The 25622-nt window shown below is 45.5% G+C and overlaps 1 protein-coding gene across 3 annotated transcripts; it reads left to right on the plus strand.

The window, feature by feature from the left end:
• The first annotated feature begins 12272 nt into the window (after positions 1-12272).
• GABRR2 (gamma-aminobutyric acid type A receptor subunit rho2) lies at positions 12273-25596 on the plus strand. 3 transcript variants are annotated; one of them, XM_059941597.1, is made up of 8 exons: positions 12273-12476; positions 13590-13813; positions 14877-14959; positions 15148-15288; positions 17392-17544; positions 18800-18987; positions 23226-23426; positions 25214-25596. In XM_059941597.1, the coding sequence occupies exons 2-8, from the start codon at positions 13599-13601 to the stop codon at positions 25379-25381; spliced, it is 1149 nt and encodes a 382-aa protein (XP_059797580.1). In that variant the 5' UTR covers positions 12273-12476; positions 13590-13598; the 3' UTR covers positions 25382-25596. The 3 variants fall into 3 exon arrangements, with proteins under 3 accessions (XP_059797580.1, XP_059797581.1, XP_059797582.1); XM_059941598.1 differs by lacking the exon at positions 25214-25596 and having other exon boundaries at positions 23226-24527; XM_059941599.1 differs by lacking the exons at positions 23226-23426; positions 25214-25596 and adding an exon at positions 20000-20083.
• The last annotated feature ends 26 nt before the right edge of the window (positions 25597-25622 follow it).

The raw sequence follows: 25622 nt of genomic DNA on the forward strand, positions 1-25622 counted from the left end.
TCCTTCCGACGCCCTCCCGCCAGAGCAGCTGGTCTTCTGGGCACCTTTTCTCCCCTGCAGGGCTTTCCTGGATGTCTAGATGTCACTTGGATGAAATAGGACCAGGGGAGCACATGGTGAGGTACACACACATGAACTCATATATAAGAATCTTTGCAACTCGTTGAGTCCTGGCTGTGCCAATCTGGCTCCCTGTGCACCGATGCCGAATAAAAATACGGAGACAGAGAACTGGAAGATAAGAAATAGAGAGGCTTTTTATTTTCCTTGCCAGGCAAAGGGAAGACACAGTAGGCTAACGCCTCAAGAACTGTGCCCCCCTCCTTGGGGAATCGGAGAAGATTTTATACGTGGGGCTCGGCTTGCAGTCCGGGGTATATGATAAGGATCAAAAATAGTGAAGGTCTTGCATTTCTTTTCTTCTGCAAATTCATGGCCAAAGCTGGCATCAGGCGGCTCAGCAACCGGGTCTGGTGTCCCTGAAGTTATCGGCCCATGAACTTCTTTCTGAAATGAAGAGTGCTACAAGGGAGTGTAGGGGGAGAAGAAAGGCCAGGTGCAAAGGATAATTTGTATGGAGTCAGAGAGTAATCAGCTTTGTGAAGGACAAGTCTAGCTACAAGTGTTTGTTAGTAGTAACAGCTAAACAATGACCAAGATTGCTTAACTCTTTCAGACCTGCTTATGTTGTTTCCCCAGCCTGTTCATTGTTTCCTTATTTTCCTTGTTTATCAGAAAAGTCTCATTTCTATTTCTGCTGCAACATGGCCAAGCAGGCTGGCTGGGGCCGTCAGAGGAGGGAGCTTCCCACTGCCTGGGGTTTCAATGATTGCTATAATCCGTAATCCCTGGAGCACCTGCAGATGGTTTAGAGCCAAGAAGCCTTCCTTGCAGGTCCTCCTGAGGGTCTCCATTCCATCCAGCCCCTCACTCCTGCGCAGAGGCACTGGCCAGGGGGTGGGTGTGTCTCTGAGGAAGGAGGCTTGCAGACAGCACATAGATGGCTCTGTGTGAGTAATAGGAAGCCCGCCTTCCTTGGGGGCAGCCCTGTGCCAGACACCTGGTCCAAAGCAGAGCCTGGGCTCAACCGGCCCTACTGTGTCGGCCCAGCCTAACAGGCCCCTCTAAAAAGCATCCGTGCACGCTCAGCAGGCCATGCCAACAAGATGCCCGTCAACAATTGTGGGGTATGTGTTGCATCCCTGTCTTCTCTTCCTAACTTGTTTTTCGAAGAGGGGCTTCCTTGTGGACTGACATTTAAAAATAATTGCTAGAGAGGAATTTGCCTAAGACTAGATACCCCTCAGATGACCTTTTCAGTCTGGAAAGAGAAAAGATTAAAAATCTAGTAGCTTCCTAATAATCCCAGGGATCAGTTGAAACAAAAATATCTTGTCTAAGCTCCCAGCTGCCTGGTACGCTGGTGTGTCCTGGTTAGGAGAACCTCCAGAGGCCTGGGGTTTCCCCTCCATTTGTTAGGAGAAAGAATGCAATGCTGATTTTTTAAAATTAAAAAAATTGGGCTAAAACATACATAGCATAAAATGTACCATTTTAACCATATAGTTCAGTGGCAAAAGAATATTCACATTGTTGTGCAGTCGTCACCAGCATACATCTCCAGAACTTTTTCATCTTCCTAAACTGTCAGTGAAACAATAACTCTTTTTTTAAAAAATAAATTTATTTATTTATTTATTTATTTTTGGCTGCGCACGGGCTTTCTCTAGTTGCGGCGAGTGGGAGCTACTCTTCGTTGTGGTGCGCGGGCTTCTCATTGTGGTGGCTTCTCTTGTTGCAGAGCACGGGCTCTAGGCACGCGGGCTTCAGTAGTTGTGGAGCGCGGGCTTCAGTAGTTGTGGCTTGAGGGCTCTAGAGCACAGGCTCAGTAGTTGTGGCGCACGGGTTTAGTTGCTCCGCGGCATGTGGGATCCTCCTGGACCAGGGATCGAACCCGTGTCCCCTGCATTGGCAGGCGGATTCTTAACCACTGCGCCACCAGGTAAGTCCTGAAACAATAACTCATTACTCCTGCTTCCCCCTGCCCCTGGCAACCACCATTCCACTTTCTGTCTCTATGAACTTGACTACTCTAGGAATCATACAGTATTTGTCTTTTTGTGACTGGCTTATTCACTTAGCATTATGCCTTCAAGGTTCATCCATGTTGTAGCGTGTAAGGCCAAATAATATTCCATTGTATGAATATATCACATCTTGTTTAATTGCCATTCATCTGTCAATGGACATTTGGGTTGTTTTTACCTTTTGGCTCTTGGGAATAATGCTGCCATGAACATGTGTGTGCAAACATCTATTCAAGACCCTGTTTTCAATTCTTTGGGGTATATACCCAGAAGTGGTACATATATACAATGTAATATTAGCCATAAAAAAATGAAATAATGCCACTTGCAGCAACATGGATGAACCTAGAGATTTTCATACTGAGTGAAGTAAGTCAGACAAAGAAAGGCAAGTATCATATGATATCACTCGTATGTGGAATCTAATTTTAAAAAATGATACAAATGAACTTATTTACAAAACAGAAACAGACTCACAGATTTCAAAAACAAACTTATGGTTACCAAAGGGAAAATGTTGTGGGGAGGGATAAATCAGGAGTTTGGGATTAACATACACACACTACTATACGTAAGATAGAGAACCAACAAGGACCTACTGTATAGCACAGGGAACTCTATTCAATATTCTGTGATAACCTATATCAGAAGAGAATCTGAAAAAGAATGGATATATGTATATGTATAACTGAGTCACTTTGCTGTACACCTAAAACGAACACAACATTGTAAATCAACTATACTCCAGTTAAAAAAATAAAAGTGGAGGGATCGTGAGAAGTGAAGGAGGGAGACAGCCACCGATGGAACCAGAGGAAGCTGGGACACCTGAGTGTCTGCCTGGGGGCGGCCATCCACCCAGACGGAGCCCAGGGGAGAGGCATTGGGAAAAGCTACAGTAACAGTGGGAGAACAGTGGAGAGTTTAATAAAGGTCTGCTCACAAAGGGGTGGGCAGGGTTAAAGGAAACCAGCAAGCTGGCAGTGAAGCCTTGAGGGCTGGAAGAGTGTGGAGCCTTCACCAGGTTAGGGGTGAAGGGCAAGAGGAGGGAGCAGTTACCAGAATCTGGAAAAGACCAAGAGCCCTGGGAAGGGGCTGCCCTACAGGGGAACCCTGGCGTCCAGGAGACGGTGGGCCCATGAAGCCTGCAGGGAGGGCTGGGGGAGAGAATCAGTTCCTCTCACTCTCCTCCAGCCTTCTGAGACCTGCTGGCACCTTCATTGGCTGAACCAACCCGAGGGCAGAAGACAAGGGCCCGCCGTGAACAGTGGCCATAGGCCAAGGCAAGGGGGTCCTGTGTGATCACTCACCTGCACTCAGGGCGTGGTCTGTGGGCCAAGAGGACGTGCCCACCTGAGATTTCCCTTCTAGGCCACACTTGGGTACTGGGACCCAGAATCATGTCCACACAGCCCGGAGCGCACCTCGGGACCTGCCCGGGCCTCCTCCCTAGGCGGGCCCCGGGGGTGGGGGTGGGGGCTGTACTGCGCATGCGGGGTCCCCCCTCCCCCTCCCCTCTCCCTCCCCTCCCCTCCCCCTCCCCTTCTTCTCCCCTCCCCCGCTCCCTGGTGCTGAGAGGGGGCTGAGGGCTGCCTTTCAGAAGGCTTTCGATAGAGCTCAGATAGTGGGCGGGGGTGTCCACCAGCACACGCCAGGCTCTTCTCTGTGCCGGCTGCTGCTATGGTGGGAAAAGGGCAGCCCCGGAGCTGGGCCCGCTCTCCCTGCCCTGCCATGTCCCGGCCGGAGCTCCCAGGAGTCAGAGCTCTGAGGTTGGGCTTGGCCTTCTGGGTTGACATGAACGTGTATTTGTCAAAACAGTAGGCGAGGCTATATATCATTCTGCAGTTTCTTAGCTTGATTTATAACCTTTAGACATTCAAGCATGTGGCATATGGGCCCCCACTTGTGCTCCTGCCTGGGGGTGGGTTTGTAAATGTGGACGCTGCCCTTAGTGGTCAGCTGCCCAGCACAGAGCAGGGCGGAGTGTGGGTCTGCTTTCCCAGAGGGGCAACGGCTGGACCGGCCGAGATTGAGTGAGCGGGGAAGATGGGACCAGGGGCAGGTTGGGGCAGTGGCTGGGCCTGCAGTACTCTCCCCATGTCAGCTTCTAGAGCGCAGGAGAACCCTTCCTGCACCACATCCAACCACCAAAGGGCTGAATTTAGGAGACGAAACATTGGCTCCTGTGCTTCCTTGAGATAATTGCAAAACCCATAATTCCGGCCTTCACTTAGTGAACCTGCTGATTTTCTGTCAGCTTTCTCTTAGGCGACTCAGGCAGGGAGCTGTGGAGACCTTGCTGATTTTGCCCCCCTCCTTCCTGCCCTTTCCCCTCCTAGATCAACCAAGTTGAATCAATTCATGCATCACAGTGTCTCTCAGATCTGCCCCCTCACACCACACATTCTCAATGCCTTCTTGGGGGGTGAAAAAAATCTTAGATATTACAATGGTTGTGGCCCTCCAAAGCTCCACCTTCCCTTCCCATCTTATTCCTTAGTATTTAATTTAAATTTAAACGAATTCATACTTAAATAAATTAAATTTTCTCTTTCATGGATGATAATCATAAGAAGGTTGGAAGCACTACCGACACCAACACCATGGCCCGCAAACCCCCCCTCGTAGCCAAATTCACCTTCTGGAAACACCCCTTCCCTGCGCTGCTCCCTCAGAAACTTCAGGGCTTCCCATATTCTACGGGATGAAATGCAGCCCCGCCTCTCCCCTCTGTGTCCCGAAAGTTCCACAGTCTGGCCCAGCTGCCTCCCCAGCTTACCTCCCCCTGATAGGCCTCTTCTGTGGTAGAAGCCTCTCTCTCTCTGCACGTCCGTGCTCGAGTCTGCCATGAACATCTGTCCATGGTGGCCCCCCTGCGCTGTCCTGCTTCATCTGACAGCCTGTCCCTGCCTAGAGCCCAGTTTAATTCCTTTCCTCTAACAGGAAACAACTCTCAGCTATTTGGATCCATGTTGAAACTGCACAACTCAGATTGGAACTTGAACTCACTGTCTTTTCACTGAAATCACACACCTGGTCTCAGGACTTACTGAAGCTCAGGTTCTTTATGTCTTAGCGCAGAAAGAATTCAGTGAGAGACAAAGTGATATGTAAGAAGTGGATTTATATAGAGAGATACACATTCCATAGACAGAATGAGGTCCATCTCAAAAGGCGAGAGTGGCCAGACTCATCAAGAAGAAGAGGGAGAGGACTCAAATAATAAAATTAGAAATGAAAAAGAAGTTACAACGAACACCACAGAAATACAAAGCATTGTTAGAGACGACTACAAGCAACTCTATGCCAATAAAATGGACAACCTGCGAGAAACGGACAAATTCTTAGAATGGTATAACCTTCCAAGACTGAACCAGGAAGAAATAGAAAATATGAACAGACCAATCACAAGTAATGAAATTGAAACTGTAATTTAAAATCTTCCAACAAACAAAACTCCAGGGCCAGATGGCTTCACAGGTGAATTCAAACATTTAGAGAAGAGCTAACACCCATCCTTCTCAAACTCTTCCAAAAAATTGCAGAGGAAGGAACACTCCCAAACTCAGTCTAAGAGGCCACCGTCACCCTGATACTAAAATCAGACAAAGTACTACAAAAAAGGAAAATTACAGACCAATATCACAGATGAATATAGATGCAAGTATCCTCAACAAAATACTAGCAAACAGAATCCAACAACACATTAAAAGGATCATACACCATGATCAAGTGAGATTTATCCCAGGGATGCAAGGATTCTTCAATATATACAAATCAATCAATGTGATACACCATATTAACAAATTGAAGAATAAAAACCATATGATCATCTCAATAGATGCAGAAAAAGCTTCTGACAAAATTCAACACCCATTTATGATAAAAACTCTCCAGAAAGTGGGCATAGAGGGAACCTACCTCAACATAATAAAGGCCATATATGACAAACCTACAGCAAACATCATTCTCAATGGTGAAAAACTGAAACCATTTCCTTTAAGATCAGGAACAAGACAAGGATGTCCACTCTCACCACTATTATTCAACATAGTTTTGGAAGTCCTAGCCATGGCAGTCAGAGAAGAAAAAGAAATAAAAGGAATACAAATTGGAAAAGAAGAATTAAAACTGTCATTGTTTGCGGATGACATGATACTATGCATAGATAATCCTAAATGTGCCACCAGAAAGCCACTAGAGCTAATCAATGAATTTAGTAAAGTTGCAGGTTACAAAATTAATGCACAGAAATCTCTTGAATTCCTATACACTAACAATGAAAGATCAGAAAGAGAAATTAAGGAAACAATCCCATTCACCATTGCAACAAAAAGAATAAAATACCTAGGAATAAACCTACCTAAGGAGGTAAAAGACCTGTACTCAGAAAACTATAAGACACTGATGAAAGAAATTAAAGATGATACAAACAGATGGAGAGATATACCATGTTCTTGGATTGGAAGAATCAATATTGTGAAAATGACTATACTACCCAAAGCAATCTACAGATTCAATGCAATCCCTATCAAATTACCAATGGCTTTTTTTTCAGAACTAGAACAAAAAAATCTTAAAATTTGTATGGAGACACAAAAGATCCCAAATAGCCAAAGCAATCTTGAGGGGAAAAAAACGGAGCTGGAGGAATCAGACTCCCTGACTTCAGACTATACTACAAAGCTACAGTAATTAAGACAATATGGTACTGGCACAAAAACAGAAATATAGATCAATGGAACAGGATAGAAAGCCCAGAGATAAACCCACGCTCCTACGGTCAACTAATCTATGACAAAGGAGGCAAGGATATACAATGGAGAAAAGACAGTTTCTTCAATAAGTGGTGCTGGGAAAACTGGACAGCTACATGCAAAAGAATGAAATTAGAACACTCCCTAACACCATACACAAAAATAAACTGAAAATGGATTCGAGACCTAAATGTAAGACCGGACACTATAAAACTCTTAGAGGAAAACGTAGGAAAAACACACTTTGACATAAATCACAGCAAGATCGTTTTTGACCCACCTCCTAGAGAAATGGAAATAAAAACAAGAATAAACAAATGGGACCTAATGAAACTTAAAAGCTTTTGCACAGCAAAGGGAACTGTAAACAAGACCAAAAGCCAACCCTCAGAATGGGAGAAAATATTTGCAAACGAATCAACAGACAAAGGATTAATCTCCAAAATACATAAACAGCTCATGCAGCTCAACATCAAAAAAACAAACAACCCAATCCAAAAATGGGCAGAAGACCTAAATAGACATTTCTAAAGAAGACATATAGATGGCCAAGAGGCACATGAAAAGCTGCACGAAATCACTAATTATTAGAGAAATGCCAATCAAAACTACAATGAGGTATCACCTCACACCAGTTAGAATGGGCATCATCAGAAAATCTACAAAGAACAAATGCTGGAGAGGGTGTGGAGAAAAGGGAACCCTCAATCCCACTACTGGGCCTATACACAGAGAAAATCATAATTCAAAAAGACACATGCACCCCAGTGTTCACTGCAGCACTATTTACAAGAGCCAGGTCATGGAATCAACCTAAATGCCCATCGACAGATGAATGGATAAAGAAGATGTGGTACATATATTACTCAGCGATGCGCTGGCTTCTCATTTGCAGTGGCTTCTCGTTGCGGAACACGGGCTTTAGGTGCGCGGGCTTCAGTAGTTGTGGCACAGGGCTCAGTAGTTGTGGCTCATGGGCTTAGTTGTTCGCGGCATGTGGGATCTTCCTGGACCAGGGACCCATGTCCCCTGCATTGGCAGGCAGGTTCTTAACCACTGCGCCACCAGGGAAGCCCTGCAGTGATATCTTTATAATAAGTCAGGTGTTCATAAAGGTATGTGTCTGTTTCTGGACTCTCCACTCTGTTCCATTTGTCAATTTGTCCGTTTTTATGCTGGTGCTTCACCACTTATTACTGTATTTCTATAGTAAATCTTGATATCTGGTAGAGCAAATCCTCCCACCCTCTTTTCCTTCAAGAAGGACTGCCATTGGAACTTTGAATTTCCTAATAATCTCTTTGCCAAGTTCCACAAGAAAATCTAAGGGGGTTTTGATTAGAATTGCATTGAGTCTATAGTTTAATATGGGGTAATTAATATCTTTACAATATTGAATCTTCCAATCCATGAACATTATTACTTAGGTCTTCTTTCATTTCTCTCAGTATTTCATAGTTTTCTTCATAGAGGACATTCAGATATTTTGTTAGATTTATTTCTAGGTACCTATTCCTAAGTATTTTTGATGCTACTAGTAAGTGGTATTTTTGAAAAAATTTCTTTTTCTAACTTTGCTGGCGTATAGCAATACAACTGATATTTGTATACTGACCTTGTATTCAACATCCTCATTAAAATCTCATATTAAGTCTAACAATTTATCTGCTGATTTTAAAAAAATTTATATACCCAATCTTATACAAATAATGGCTCTTTTGTCCTAGTTGTCATAATTTTTTTTCATATCTTGCCTTATTATATTGTCTAGGACCTTTAGAACAATGTTGAACAGAAGTCGCATTAACAGACATACTCAATCTTAAAGGAAATCTTACAACATTTTATCATTAAATATGATGTTTACTGTAGCTATTTTTTGGTAGTTATCCCTTTTCAGATTAAGGAAGTTCCTTTCTATTCCTATATTTTTCAAAATTATAAACGGGTACTGATTTTAGCAAAGGCTTTTCCTGTATCTTAATCTGCAAATGTGGAAAATTATATTGATTGATTCCAAAAGTTTCCAGTTTTATGTAAAAAATCTCAATTTTTAAAACATTTTTGCGTTTAGTACACTTAGGTATTTTTAGTTTATGCTATTTCAGTATCATTAAATGCACACAAATTAAGAATTGTTATATTTTATTGGTGAATTGAATAATTTATTATTATGAAATGACCCTCTTATGTCTATTTCATCTGTCTTTAAGTCTACTTTACTTGATATAATATAGCTACACCCACTTTCTTTTATTTATTCTTTGCATGTTGTATGTTTGCATCCTTTCATGTTGTATCTTATCTTTTCTCCATCTTATATTTTCTTTTTTTTTTTTTTGGCCACACTGTGGCATGTGGGATCTTAGTTCCCAGACCAGAGACTGAACCCGCACCCCCTGCAGTGGAAGCGTGGAGTCTTAACCAACCACTGGACCGCCAGGGAAGTCCCTCCCTCTTATATTTTCAGTGTGTCTCTTTAAACAGCATGAAGCTGGATTTTGTTTCTTTTTGTTTGTTTGTTTGTATTTGTTTTGTTTTTTTAAAGAAAATATATTTAATGGAAGAGTCAGACAACAGAAGTGCAGCTTGATGACTTTTTGTTTGTTCGTTTGTTTTTGGCCATACCACGTGGCCTGCGGAATCTTAGTTCCTGAACCAGGGTTCCAGGGATCGAACCCGTGCTCCCTGCAGTGGAAGCATGGAGTCCTAACCACTGGACTGCCAGGGAAGTCCCAGATTTTGTTTCTTGATCCAGCTTGATAAACTTTCAACATTTCTGAATTATCAAGTATGAATATATTTAACTGGAGCATTTAGACCATTTACATTTATTGAATAATTTATACATTGGTTCTAAATCTATCATCCTATCATATCCTTTTTATTGTCCAACCTATTCTTTATGTTCTCTCTTTTTTTTTCTCCTTCCTTTCTTGCTTTCTTTTAGACTGATTATTTTTGATTATACCTATTTTGGCTTTCCTATTTTAGTTTTGAAAATATATACCCTTACTACTTTTTTTTGTGGTTCCCTAGAAAACAACATGAATCTTTGGCTTATAGTACTAGTATGTTAATTAACTATTTGTACTGTCCTCCAGACAATGCAAAGACCTCAGAACACTTTCACTCCATTTATACCTCTCCCTTCTTAAATGTTGTGTATTTTTATTTAGTTTTTTCAATCCTACAACACATGGTTAATATTGTTTTATATAGTTAGTGTTCCCTTAGAATCATACATATATTTACTATTTTTGTTGGTCTTTATTCATTCTTGCATCTCCAGCTTTCTTTCTGGATGATACTCCTTCTGCTTGAAAAACACCTTCATTTAGGGCAGGATGCCTGTTGGCAAATTCTGTTTTAATTTGTCTTAAAATTCTACCTCACATTTATTGTTGTAGAGTCAGTGGAGAAGAAATGACATATAGCTTTATTTCAAAAATGGATAAATCCCTAACGTGTGCTCTCCAGGACCGTGTGAGGAGAAATAATTGCAGAAAGTCTAGGAACCAAGAAAAGCTCTTGGCTAAACACATATTTCCCTTCTGAATTTGTTGCCTCACTGGCTATACTGCCTGAAATTCCACCAGTGACTTCCATTTGGCTCACCAGATCCCTCTCTGAAAGTAAAAAACCCACGTCAGTGTTCATGGGCTAAGGCACAAATGCCTAGTTAGCTTATTTTCTTTCTAACACCTTATAGGACTCAGTCATACTCTAAACATAAAACTGTTCACGGGAAAAAGGAGAAAGACCAGTAATTTGGAAGAATTTCTCGAAAATCAGGTTGGGAAGGGCCACAAAATGAAGAGCTCGGGAGAACCTGGGGGCGGAGCGTTAGTCTTGGGCTGCGGGGCAAGTCAAAGGCAAAGGTCATCTCCATTGCACTTGGACCAAGGAGGGCAGAGCTGTTGGTCCCGTTCAAGCTTGGGGTGCGAGTCCCCGAGTGCAGCTCTGGAGCCTCCTGAGCACACAGATGTTTTCCAACAACCCAGGATCCTTGGAGCCTGACCCGCACTCCCATGTGGGCAATACTTCCAGAGCCTGAACGCCACCTTCACAGCCTTTATCAAATTTCTCTCCAAAGGACGGCTGGAACTGCTGTGGGCCCGGGTTCGATCCCTGGTTTAAAAAAAAAAAAAAAAAAAAAAGGTTGTGCTCATTTGCTTTCATGTTTAAGAACACAGAAAATAGCCACTAAATCCCACCAGTAATAAATAAAATGCTCCCATTCTAACGGGCTCAGCCAAAGGCCCCAAATCTTTCATGGTGGGATTGCAAGTCTTAGCAAACCTACCACGGGGGAGGTTTGGGGAGAGTCGGTGAGCCCATTCAGTGCCCTGGCCCACCAGAGCCTGTCAGGATCTCTGATCCTCCTCCCCTGCCCTCAGCCAAAGTCCCCGGCCCTCCCAGTCCTCATTCCCTGAGACCCAGACACCCCCTGCCACCCTAAGCTTCTCCCAGCTCAGACCACGGTGGGTCGGCAGGCCCTAGTCCTGCACTCCCTGTCCAGGGCCCAGGGGACCCAGGTACAGTGGGCTGGCCTCCAGACAATGCCTTCCTCTCAGAAGGCCCCGCCCAGATGCCACCTGATGCTCTCAGAGACATTTTTTTGCCTGTGAATGGAACAGCATTCATTAATATGCTTGACAGACACAGGTTTTTTTGTTTTCCCCGTTTAAGACTTTTTTTAATATTAAAATCTAAAAAAACATTTTATGGAAGCATAAACATACATAATCCAGCTCCTCCACTCATGCAACAAGCATGGATTAAACACCCATGTTGGCCCAGGAAAGGCACTTAAGGTAGACACAGTCCCCGCCCTCATGGAGAAAGCTCAGGCACCCAACCTGCCAGGAAGTAGCAAGAAAACCCTCATGGAATCTGAAGCACTGCCTCACCCCTGCTCCGCTCAGGCTCCCCTGGGAAGGGGGTAGGGGCTGTCTGCTCGCGCAGTGCTAGAGAGGAAGGCGCCTTAACCAGCCGTCTTTGCCTCTTTGCAGGCCCTGCCATCCCGGTGGGCGTGGACGTGCAGCTAGAGAGCCTGGACAGCATCTCGGAGGTGGACATGGTACGAGGCGCGCTCCGCAGGCAGCGCCGGGGCGGGCTGCTGTGGCCGAGGTCCCTTGGGGGCCTGCGGTGGGTGGGGCCACGCTGGGGCAGGCTGCGTCTGGGGGCGGGGCCAGAGCTGGAGCGGATGAAACCGGGACTTGGAGTTTGGCCCAGGTTTAGTAAAATCCAGAGCCTGGCTTCTGCAGCTTCACGGGTAAAAATAACTTGTGGGCCCGGGGCGGGGTGTTAAATGCAGATCCCAGGCCCCGCCCCAGACTTCCTGATTCGGTCTCTGGGAGTGAGGCCCAGCCCTCTACGTTCTGAACGCGCCCCTTTAGCGGTGTGAGGGGCCGGACCCGCCACACTTGGAGGAGCGCGGGAGGCGGACGTGTTCCCCTTCAAGTTCTGCAGGTCTCTGCGCGCCAGCGCCCGCCGGGAGCACGGCTTCTCCGCTCACTCCTTGGCAGCGCCCAGCAGGCTCAGGCGGGCACCGGAGCGTCTTTGAAGAAGCCTCGTTTCAGCTGAGGCCTGACAGCTGTAGGGAGGGCCAAGCAAGAGCGCGTACGAGGTCTCTGAGGCAGAAAAACAGGGAGTTTGCAAACTGAAAGGGTGGCGGACAAAACGGGGAAGAGAGGGGCTGGAGAGGTGGGCCAGTGGGGCGGTGCTCCCCTCCACGGGCGGGCCTCCGGGACAGGCAGGAGGAGCCTGAGTGTGGTTGGCAGAGCAGACGTGGGCCACCAAATGCTTCCTTCCAGCCTTCCTTCAACCTGCTCCTGGAACAGGCTCCTTTGGGTAGTTATTTATTCATTGGCGTTCATGTATTAGCTCTGGCTACGGTGTAAGGGCTACACTCTTGGTTTCAGGCACCAGCTATGCAGACGAGGAGACACTTTTTAACAGGATAAGCTTTCTGGCTGAAATTATACTAGACATGCAGCTGCCCATCTCCTCATTCATTCATTTCCCCCCATTTTTCCATTCTGCAGATATTTATTGAGCATCCAGTATTGTGCCTTGCCAGGCACTAAACTAGGGTCTGGAGATTCAGTGGTGGGCAGGAAACAATTCTGCCTTTAAAGATACTACAAGCCTAATGGTAGAAACCCTCCAAAATTGGACACTTGGGACTTCCCTGGCGGTCCAGTGGTTAAGACTCCGGGCTTCCACTGCAGGGGGCACAGGTTTGAGCCCTGGTCAGGGAACTAAGATCCCGCATGCCACGCAGTGTGGCCACAAAAAAAAAAAAAAAAAAAAGGCAAAATGGGACACTTGACTGTCCAGGTTTCCGGAAGTGTCTGCTAAGTTGAATTGAATGGTTAGGCAATAGGTAAGGAGCCATGCGTGCAAAGGTCTAGGTGAGAGTGCAGGGCTTTGTGGGAATCCAGCCCTGCTGGCCCCAGGGCAGGCGGTGGGCATCAGAGCTGCCATTTTCCTTTGCAAAGCCTGAAGGAGGAGGGGCTGTGCTGTCTCTTGGGCTCCAACCTCATGAGACACAAACATGAGCCATTCTCTTTCCTGTGGCAGCAGCGCCATTGCCTTGGCCGTCGTCCCGCAGGGCTGCAGAACTGTTTCCTTCAACTCTGGAGGCTGAGCCTGAGGTGTCCGTCACAGTGGTGGACGGAGGGTCGGCTGTCAGGAAGAGAGCTTTGTAAGCCATCTGGTCTCCCCCCCACTCCCACAGGACTTCACCATGACCCTCTACCTGCGGCATTACTGGAAGGACGAGCGGCTGGTCTTCCCCAGCACCAGCAACAAGAGCATGACCTTCGACGGCCGGCTGGTGAAGAAGATCTGGGTCCCCGACGTCTTCTTTGTTCACTCCAAAAGGTCATTCATCCACGACACCACCACGGACAACATCATGCTGAGGGTGTTCCCGGACGGGCAGGTGCTGTACAGCCTGAGGTAACTGTCCACGGGGTCATGGCCTCTGTGTCCAATGGCATCCTAATATGCGTGGACAACGCCAGGGATCGTTTGACTGATTTACCACTGTATCGTCAGAGCTAAACTGTGCTTTTCACAGTAGGTGAGAAAACAGCATTTGTGGAATGAATTAGCTAGTCAACTCTTGGTTTAAAAACCACCACCAAAAAACCCCTCTTTTAAAAAAAAAAAAATGTATATGTGTGGTCTGTCCCTTTGGCCCCGAAGAGTTTGTCACTGTGTTTGGGTCTGTGGGTTACATGGGAGGGTCTGAACCTTCTGATGATAGTTAGAACTCTCTAAAGACGAAATGACCACCGTAGTAGGTGCTGACTTCCCTGTCATCGGGGATCTTAAGGTTAGGTTAGGAGACTAATTGAACCTGAATGATCTGAGGGAGATGGTGACCTTCTATGTACCCTCCACCCCTGAGAGCCTATGATTCTAGTTTATTGGTAATAAACATTAGGAAAATAACGATAGCTACTGTTTATTAGATGCTACTGCAGATTGGCTTCTGGGCTGACTTGAGTGATTACACGGTCTCATCCCACACCTTGTACAGTTCGCCAGAATTCAGTGCTAATAGCCTTGAGTCGGGCCTGGGGAGGCAGGGCATAACCTCCGGGCATCTCTGGGGAAGACGAGTCTCTGGACGCGGGCAATGCCCAGAGAAGGGTACAGGCGTGGGCCATGCACAGCCGGCAGCCTCAGGAGCTGGGATCCGGGCAGAGCAAATACCATCATCTACAGAAGACAAAACTCTAAAAGTTAACTTAGAGGGACTTCCCTGGCAGTCCAGTGGTTAAGACTCAGTGCTCCCAATGCTGGCGGCACGGGTTCGATCCCTGATCAGGGCGCTAAGTTCCCGCACGCTGCACCGCGCGGCAAAAAAAAAAAAAAAAGAGTCCTGGGTTTCCGAGCTTCTGCAGTAGACATGAAGAGGCAGCTGCCCTTGGTCGTGTCTTTGTCCTCCTTACTCTGGGCGGGTATATGAGCCAGTAACTCACTGCACGAGCCAACATGGTTTTTTGGGTTCTAGGATTACAGTCACCGCCATGTGCAACATGGATTTCAGCCACTTTCCCCTGGACTCCCAGACCTGTTCTTTGGAGCTGGAAAGCTGTAAGTGTCTGTATTCGTAATGGCAAATCTTTGCCTTATCCCCTCTCGGTGCCATTTTAGTAACTATGAGACTGAGTACTGCCTGCCAGGGATAAGACCTATTTAATCCCTGGCTGAGGTAGGATGGCCCTGTTGCTCCTGCCTCAGAAGAAAAGGAGTGAAATTAACTTATTTTCCTCTTCCCAAAGATGCATATACAGATGAAGATCTGATGCTGTACTGGAAGAATGGGGATGAATCCCTGAAAACAGATGAGAAGATCTCCCTGTCTCAGTTTCTGATTCAGAAATTCCACACCACTTCCAGACTGGCCTTCTACAGCAGCACGGGTAGCTAACTTCTGCCGCGGTCGGATTCAAATGGGGAAGAAAACACATTAGAATTCTTTTTCAGTGTTAACTTTTTCCCCTTCCAATGAAAATAACTTTTCATTATTCTAATAATGCCCAGTCCAACAAGACATAAACAGCACTTAAAAGCAGAGGCTTTAAAAGTTGCTGCCCTCTGAAATTCCATGGTCAGAGGTAGTCATTCTGAACAATTCAGCAAACACCCTTGCAGACATCCTGCTTTAATTATGTAATTTTACAAAAGTAGGGTCAGAGTGTACACGCTATTCTGTAACCTGATTCGTTTGACTTAACGATATGGGGAAATGTATTTATTACCTGTTTATTTATGTATTTATTACTGGATTTACCTATGTATTTATTACCTATATTCAGAGCTATAGATTCATTTCTTATACGTAGTGTGACCTCTTCTTGGACTTTGGGGCCATGTTTGAAGTTTTGAGAGGATCCATTTGTCCGCTCTTCTTGAATCTCAACATCAGCCCTTGTGTTAGTTTCCTAGAGCCGTCCTACCAGAGTACCACAAACTGGGTGCTTGAAACGATAGAAATGTGTTCACTCACAGTGCTGGAGGCCAGAAGCCTGAGCGCCATGCTCCTTCTGAAGGCTCTGGGGAGGACTCCTTCCTTGCCTCTTGCTAGCTCCTGGTGGTTATGGCATCACTCTAACCTCTGCCTCTGTTGTCACGTGGCATTCTCCCTGTGACTCTGGTCTTCCCATGGTGTGTCTCTGTGCATCTATGTCCAAACTTCCCTCTTCTTTAAGGACACCAGTCACTGGATTATGGGCCACCGTAACTCAATATGACCTCGTCTTACTTTGATTACATGTACAGAGACCTGATTTCTCAATAAAGTCACATTCGCAGGTGGTGGGATTTAGGACTTCAACCTACCTTTATATGCTACACAGCTCTGCAATATAGAGCTGCAATACACAGCTCTGCAGCAGCCACGGGACCCTGGAGGACTTCTCACTTCCTTTGTCCCAGTGCTGAGAAGCCTAGGCCTGGCTGTGGGAAGCTTTTGGGCTACCGTCTGCCTCTGCATGGCCACCATCTCCCCGTTCGCCTGCCCCCAGCCCCACCCTTCTGTTTGCAACATCAAACACTGGAGAAGAGCGAGTCCCAGCCAAGGTTGCCTTGGTGTCAGGACAGCCCACACCTGCTTTCCCTTTATGCCCATGGTGCTCACCCCATCCCTTTCTTCTCTTTTGCTCTGATGTGCATTGCCACACAATTTTCTTTTCTCATCTGTTCTTGGCAAGTTCAAATCAACTCTCTTTCTAAAACCATTTTTAAGAGTTCCCGGTATAACTTTTACTATGTGTCACTGTTTTGAGTGCTTTATATGAATTAACTAATTTCTACCCAACAGATCTGTGGTGTAGATCGTAGTATACCCAGTTTACAGATGAGAAAACTGAGACTCAGAGAGATTAGATTTTAGAAAGGAAATGTATTATACTAAGCCAACCAATCATTAACTTTTTTCTTTTTGGCCGCACTGTGAGGCTTGTGGGATCTTAGTTCCCCGATCAGGGTTTGACCCCGGGCCGCAGCAGTGAGAGCAAGGAGTCCTAACCACGGGACCGCCAGGGAATTCCCTATTTTTTTTTTTTTTTTGGATCATTAACTCTTTTTTCTTTTTAATTTATTTTTGGCTGTGCCGGATCTTAGTTGTGGCACACGGGATCTTTTTGCTGCGGCGTGCGGGCTCTTCGTTGTGGTGCGCAGGCTTCTCTCTGGTAGTGGTGCCTAGGCTCCAGAGCATGTAGGCTCAGTAGTTGTGGTGCATGGGCTCTCTAGTTGTGGTGTGTGAGCTCAGTAGCTGCGGCACGCAGGCTTAGTTGCCCCGCAGCATGTGGGATCTTAGTTCCCTGACCAGGGATCAAACCCGCGTCCCCTGCATTGGAAGGCAGATTCTTAACCACTGGACTGCCAGGGAAGTCCCTTGGATCATTAACTTTTAACTTTCTGCTGAAGATGAGTGTGATGACAGGGGAAGAAGGGCCCCCGGGGAAGGAGTTTGGTTTTGCCTCTGCGATGGAACCTCACTGGCTTCTTCCTGTGTCCCCCAGGCTGGTACAACCGTCTCTACATTAACTTCACGTTGTGTCGCCACATCTTCTTCTTCTTGCTGCAGACCTACTTTCCCGCCACCCTGATGGTCATGCTGTCCTGGGTGTCCTTCTGGATCGACCACAGAGCTGTGCCCGCCAGAGTTTCCCTGGGTAAAAGCATTTGATAAGGTGTGATAGGGTGGTTATTTATTTATTTTTTTCAATCAATCACTATGTAAAGGAGAAGTAAAATCATCATTCAGGGTCCTTAACCGATGGGCTGTCAGAGTCAGAAGGAGCAAACTTTCCTCCTGCTTCTTGCTTTCCATTCACATACTGCCCTCAGTTTCCCAGACTACACTGTGAAAACCACAGGGAGCTCAAACCGCATCAGCTCTGCTCGAATCATTTCAGAAGGATAGCACCTACTTGGGGTGTAGACTTCCACCACTGGCAGTATCAGAGCTCAGTACTTTGATAAATAAGACAATTCGACAAATGCCCAAACTTACTCTGCAAATACAAAAACTTTGTTGGCCTTATTTAGACAGACTGACAGTTTGGGAGTGAGGCCCATATTTCATGATTTCTGGGAAGGAGAGGGCTGTACTCCCTGGAGCTGTGGTTTAGTCCTTCTCAGACCCTAAATGCCAGAGTAAACATTTGCAATTCGTCATTGAGATTTGGACACAATCAGCTTGGGCACTGAGACATGTGAGGGTTTGACCAGCAAGGCACAGTGAAGAAGAAACCTGTATGACAGGCTTCCAGGAATTTCCACCGTCTTCCTGGACTCAGATGAGGGAGGATGTGTTCTTTCCTTGACGTTTGGGAAGGTTCCTTGAGAGGGGTCCTGTAGCCCCTGCTTTTTAATTTTTATTGTTTTTTATTGAAGTAGAGTTGATTTTCATAGCCACTGTTTTAAAGTCCACATCTGAGCAGATCCTTCGGGAAGCTCTGCTGATCTGAGCAACCACATTGCAGAAACCCAGGCTCCCAAGTGGCTCAGAGTGACAGGGGACGGGCAGTTGGCTGGGAGGAGAACAGGTGGGCTGCGCGGGAGCAGATCCCTGCAGATCCTCACACCGCGATGCGGTGGAAACGTGCCCTGGCCACTTCCTGTTAGGTGTAAGAGAGAGCAAATGTAAAATGGGCCTTAGTGAACTTATTTACAAAACAGAAATAGAGTTACAGATGTAGAAAACGACCTTATAGTTACCAGAGGGGGAGGGGTAAATTGGGAGATTGGGATGGACATATACACACTATTATACATAAAATCTCTTTAAGCATCATAAGACCTTGGAAGAAACATACTACAAAAATCAGTATAAAAGGGTTACTAGTTGAAAAAAAAGGGACTTAGTGAAATGTGAGGGCAGCTGTGTACCCTTGTCAGTGGCTGAACTAAAGCTGGATGCTGCAGGGATCACCACGGTGCTGACCATGTCCACCATCATCACGGGTGTGAACGCCTCCATGCCCCGCGTGTCCTACATCAAGGCCGTGGACATCTACCTCTGGGTCAGCTTCGTGTTCGTGTTCCTCTCGGTGCTGGAGTACGCGGCCGTCAACTACCTGACCACCGTGCTGGAGCGGAAGCCGCAGGAGAAGGTGAGAGAAGTTTCATTCGTTTCCTTGTTGGAGCCCATGCTGCTGGTTGGATGAGAATAGCGGGAGGGAGCTTTCATGGAGAAAAGGGAGATGTTTGTGCAAAAGGAGGAGGATCCGTTTTAGAATATCCTAGCTTCCATCACAAAGGATCCCAGAAAGTAGAAAGTCTTTGGACAAAGACTAGGAAGACTTGGGTTCTTGGGCCCAACTCTGCCATTTATGTTGGGCCTCAGTTTCCTCATCTGTTAAAAAAAAGTATAACAGAACCCTCACCCCACCTTCCTCCCAGGGTTGTTGTAAGGGTCACAATACCCTTACAAAAATGTATATGAGAGTTGTTTTGAAACTGTGTGGTTCTAGATGCACATAAATTATCACTATCATTACTGAACCTGTCTAGGGAAAATGTCTCTACGTCCTGTGAACAGACAAGAGGAAAGTTCTAGCATAAAAAACTCCTGTATTTATCAGTGGTCTGGCCCAGTGAAAATTCAGCCACACAACCTTAGCCTTTAGACTCATTGGAAATACTATGCTATCTATACGATACTGCACTATAGTAAAGTCTACTATGGGACGGAATGCAAATGGGGAATTCAGGGCAATGCACCTGGGCAGAGAGGGAAAATCTATTCTATTCATATGCGGACTCTTATTAATCACATTAAGAAATAAAATGCCAACTTGTTACCAAATCCTTGCTAGTCATTGTACTGATCAAAATGGGTGTTTACCTAAAAGGTGTAGAGATCAGGGGACGTGAAAATTCACATTTATGTGTGTCTAGCTGGCTGGGAGCTCCTTAGCAAAGGGAGCTTTAAATTTTAGGAAAGGGGACCTGTTGCCTTTTTAAAAATAGCTTTTTAATGCCCACATTATACCTGTTAAATTTTTCCAATTGTCTTCAAATATGCTAGATTGTTTAAGAGTTTATATTTTAAATTGTCTTCAAAATACTATTGCTTCAGCATCTGAGGATTTGTTCAATTTTTTTTTTTTTTTTTTCCCCCAGCTGGTGGGATCTTAGTTCCCCAACCAGGGATCGAACCCAGGCCCTTGGCAATGAAAGTGCCGAGTCCTAACCCGTGGACCACCGGGGAATTCCCTCAAATTTTGATAATCTGTGCATTGATCATTATCAAATGCCTTTAGAATATACTTAAACACTTTTGATTTGTAATCTGTTAGGCTTTCCTTGTGTAGAGCTGTTCAAAAAATAACAAAGCCTTCATCCGACAGATATGCGCCCATGAACCATTAACAGCACATAACTTGTACTCAGGCAGATCATTAACCTGTTGCCATATAATGGGTCCGGTGTTTGCCAGTGATGATACGATGCTGGCTAAAGAGCAATGAGGAAATCATCCGTGGACAGCCCTTTGGGCTCCAAGTCTAGCTCCATGTCTATGGGAACAGACAGCCGGGAAGTGAGGGCTTGTTCTCCACTGTTGTCAAGCACGCGGTTGAAAGGCTGAGAAGCTGCGGCTGCTGGGGAGGCAGACCGGTGGGAGGACACGAAATCTCTCTCCCGCTGCCCCACAGAGAAACCACTGTTCACAACGTTAACATGGCCCCCAGTGGAGCTGAGGGTCCCAAAGTGGGAGCCCAGGAGCACCTGGCCTGGATTCACCTTCTCAGCCTATTAAAGATGAAGATTAAGGGCTGGACCCCAGACCTACGGGCTCAGAATCTCCAGAGATGGCACCCTGGAATTGGCCTTGCTGACAAGCTCCCAGGCAATTCTGATGCTCCCTGAGTTTTGACTTCTGCTCTGCAGAGGGCAAAGTTGACTGAAGCCTGCTAGGTTCACCATGGTTCAAAAGGGGACCCGCGCTGCTTTGGGTTGAAACCGGCAGGCAGAGTATAGTTCTGCTCCCCTATATGTGCTTGAATTCTTCGGCTGATCATCCAGACCCAGTGCGCCACGTGCCACTTAATTTTTCTTAGAAATGAGCTGATGTGGGAAATAGAGATTTTCCATAATTTGGGGCATTTCCTGATTCTAACTCAAAATCTTAAATGTCTGTTTTTATTTTAGCAGAAAGAATTTCAGTTTAGAGCAAGGAAAAAGAAGACCCATGTCTTACAAAAAAGAAGTCCCCAGTGATATAACAATATCTCACAATTTTACCAAAGTTTGGATGTGATTTTAGCTAAATGCAAAGAATTGAATAGATGACCTCTCACTGACCTTTTATCCTTAAAATCTATGAGTTAATTATTCTAGGAATGTATTAATGTGCTACTTAATTATTGTTGCTGATGGGACAAGACATAGAAATAACAATGAAACAATCATGCCTGATTAAAAAAATAGCTCTCCAAACCACAGATTTCTTCAAGTGTAAAAATACTTCAAGTTATTCTGATTTGACATAAAATCATTCATCTATTTTTGCATTCTAAAGCTTCCTGGTATCCATCTGAGTATTTCAAGATCCATGACAATAGGAGGAAATGTGTGAAATGTCATTATTTCACTTTCCCAGATGGAAAAACAGAGGCACCACAGGGCTGAGAGCCAGGTTAGAAACATATTAAGGCCAACAGGTTGAGAATAAACCCAAGGTCAGTTGGCTGGATCAGGCAGGCGTCATACCTTTGGCCAGCATCAGCCAAACACAAACCTTTTTTACTTGGGTATGTGAATCCTTGTTTAAATTTTCAATAATCTGTACATTGATTATCATCAAATACCTTTGGATTATATTTAAATACTTTTGATTTATAATCCATTGGACTTTCCTGTATAGAGTCATTCAAAACATGCCAAAGCCTCGGGGCTTCCCTGGTGGCGCAGTGGTTAAGAATCCGCCTGCCAATGCAGGGGACACGGGTTCGAGCCCTGGTCCGGGAAGATCCCACATGCCGCAGAGCAGCTAAGCCCGTGCGCCACAACTACTGAGCTGGCGTACCGCAACTAATGAACGCTACGTGCCTAGAACCTGTGCTCCACAACAAGAGAAGCCACTGCAATGAGAAGCCCGAGCACTGCAACGAAGAGTAGCCCTCACTTGCCGCTCACCGCAACTAGAGAAAGCCCGCGCGCAGCAACGAAGACCCAAAGCAGCCAAAAATAAATAAATAAATAAAATAGATTTAAAAAAAAAAAAACATAGCAAAGCCTTCATCCAACAAATATGGGTTCATGAACCAGCCGTTAACCGGTGCCAGCTTTGCTGGGGAGGAGTTAAACAAGACCATTCCCTTCCCTCCACCTTATAATTTCTTATAAACATTTTCATACTCACAGAAATGGTTGAAAAAATAGGATAATATACATTCATACACCCTGCCCCTCCATCCAACACTGTTGACATTTTGCCATTTTTGTGTGAGCTTTTTCTCATATAAACATACTTTTGTTGGTGCAGCTGAACCATTAAAAAATACATGACAGGGGAAAGGGGGGAGGGGGATAAATTAGGAGTTTGGGGTTAACAGGTACACACTACTATATATAAAAGAGACAAACAACAAGAACCTACTGTATAGTGCAGGGAACTATCTTGTTATAACCTATAATGGAGAAGAATCTGAAAAAACATTTTATGTATATGTGTATATCTCTCTCTTTCTATATATATATATCTGAATCACTTTGTTGTACACCTGAAATTATGCAACACTGTAAATCAATTATACTTCAATTTTTAAAAAAACTTGGAGGATTATCCAAGAAAAAATATATAAATAAAAAAATAAAAATAAAAATACCTGATAGGTACCATGACCCTTTACCCTTAAGTGGAACTCTTTAGAATAAGGACACTCTCCTACCTAATCATCTTTTGATTCATGCACGCAGTGGTGGAGGTCCACGGCTGGAACCAGAAGAGGTGTGTTTAAAGTCCTGAATCTGACACTAACTGTCTGATCCCAGGAGAATTGTATAGCCTCTCTTGGTCTTAGTTTTTGCTTCTGCAATGGAGGGCATTTGGACTAAATCAGTGGTTCTGGATCCTGGCTGCATAGTAGAATCACCTGGGAGCCGTACATTAATTCGTCTAGAGTGGAGCCTGGGCATGGCCAGTTTAAAGAGCTCCCAAGGTGACTCCAGTACACAGCCAGGATAGAGAATCGTTGGACAAAGTGATCTCTGGAGATGCTTCTAGTTCTGCCTTTTCTGTGGTTCTGAGAAGCCATGGGCTTTACTCTCGGCCCAGGCAGCCTCCTCTGGGCCTCTCACAGGCCTAAACATGCCTGACATCTCCCCTTGTGTTTGCTGCCCACAGTTCCCATGCATGTGTGGAATGCTCCACTCAAGAACCATGATGCTGGGTGGAAGCTGCAGTGAGTCTGAGGCCAACAGCCTGGCCGGGTACCCGAGAAGCCATATTCTGACAGAAGAAGAAAGGCAAGACAAAATAGTGGCCCACCTGGCCCTGAGCAGTGAATCCAACTCCTCCAGGAAGAAGGGGCTTCTGAAGGGCCAGGTGGGTCTTCGCATCTTCCAGAACACCCACGCCATCGACAAATACTCCCGGTTGATATTCCCAGCTTCCTACATATTTTTCAACTTAATTTATTGGTCAGTGTTTGCCTAGGGGCTCTGAGGCTATGCCTGGGGAAGGGCACGGACATCTCTGGTGTCTGGCTGGCCGCCCACACGTGGACCTGCTGAGCGTGTCCCCTCACAGAGCAGCAGCTCTTGGACCACCTCGAGCAGCATCCTGGCTCCCGGAGGAGCCCAGGAGCCCTCCAGCTGCCCTCCCCCAGGCCTCATGGGCTTGCTCATCATTCATGCTGTGTTGTGTCCCACTTCTTGCCGCTCTGGGACTGTCTTCTTCTGTTCTCGTGTGTGAACAGGTTCATGAGAGCCTCCCTCCAATAAAAAAAGACTCAAATGCCTCCCAGATGAATGTTCTGAGACCCTTATGAAGCCTAGGATTCAGTTGTAAAGGGAAGGGAAAAATGAAGGGCAAGTTTAGGGGCATTCTGGATAGGAGACAGGAAATTAAGATTCAAAATAGGAATAAAAAAATCTGTAAACCCTACACTGGATTAAGTGCCTATCTAGGAAAGAAAAAAAACTCAGATCCCAGACAGGAAATGATTTGACCTGGGTGAGTCTGGCAACTCGCATGATTTTGCTATTAAGGGACATCATTCATTCATACATCCATTCAACCATTCATTAAATATTGAATACCTGCCCTGTGCCAGCGCTTATTTTTCTCAGCAATGTGTGACAACATGCATTGAGTATTGCCAGCCAGGGAAACCACCCAAACCCATCAAAGTGAAGAGTTTTTATTGGGGGCTGGCCATCTGGATACAGCTGACTGCCTATATGGCTGACCTTAGTCTCCAGTTCCTTCAGAGGCTGAGCTGATCAATCTCAGCCTGAAACCCCATCATAAATCACATTGTTAGCTTAGACCATCCGGCATGGCCGTAGGCCCCCAGGTGAACAAAGACCCTCCAATCAGGCAGGACAGCCCAGGGGTTTAGAAGTTACCTCCCAGGAGCTAGAGGCCAAGGCCCAAACCTTTCTTTTGTCAAGGTTAATCCTTTACTGCACAGCAATCATTGTCAATTCCTCATTGTTAATGTGAATTACTCTGCTTCTAGTATATTCATGCAGCAAACATTAAAAAAATCCCTGCACTAGATATAGTAGGGTCCACATTAAGAGTAAGAGATCGTCTTATTCTTGTATAGCTCTCAGAAAAAGGACTGGTCAAGGATATGGTATACGATTACGTGTAAGTTAAAAAGTATTAAGCGCAACAAAGATGGTTCAACGTGTAATGGGAATTCTAAGGAAGGAAAGAATGATTTCCAGTGGAAGACTGGATCTCGTGGAGAAAACAGCTTCTGAGCCGCTCCTCGAAGGTTGGGGATTTGGAGAAGAAATGTTCATGCTAGGTGCACATGTAGAAAGTACATGCTAGATATGTGCGGTCCGATATGGTAGCCACTGGCTATGTATTTATTTAAATTTAAGTTAATTAAAGTTAAATAAAATTAAAAACTCAGTTCTTGCCACGTTGTGCGAGCCACATTTCAAGTGCTCTACTCAATAGCCACATGCAGCCAGCGACTACTGTATTCGATAGTGCAGATCTAGAGAACATTTCCGCAATCACAGCAAGTCCTGTTAGACAGTGCTGCTGCAGATGGAAGGATCGGCCTGAGCAAAGGCATGAGAGAGGCGGGAAAGTTTGGGATTGCAGAGTATAGTTTGAGGGGCAAGTCATCTGTTTTGGCTGGATCCTAGGTTGCAGGAAGAGGTGAGAGACCAGCTTTGTCTGCAACACTAGGGGTCACAGCAGGTCCCCCGCCCCTCCCAGTGCTGATGAGGACAGCTTCCCCTCCACGGAGTTGCCTGGCCCAAGACCAGCGGCTCTCCCAGCTTCAAGGACAAATGAAGAATGAAGGTACGTAAACAAGGAAATTGGATGGTACAGGGCACCTGGACATGTTTAGAAACTTTTACTCTCTAGAGACTCTCCTAGGCCACAATGCTGCTCAAAGAATGATAATTATTGATACATTGTCGTTAAATATATCCTATTGCTTTGGTTGTCTTATTTAATTCCAATACTGCTCTGCTTCTGACTACATTGTCTTCATAAATTGAGGCTCATATAACATGGTGGCCTGATCACACTTTAAAAAAAAAATAA

Source organism: Balaenoptera ricei, chromosome 12 (genome assembly GCF_028023285.1).
Source record: "Balaenoptera ricei isolate mBalRic1 chromosome 12, mBalRic1.hap2, whole genome shotgun sequence".
NCBI lineage: Eukaryota > Metazoa > Chordata > Mammalia > Artiodactyla > Balaenopteridae > Balaenoptera > Balaenoptera ricei.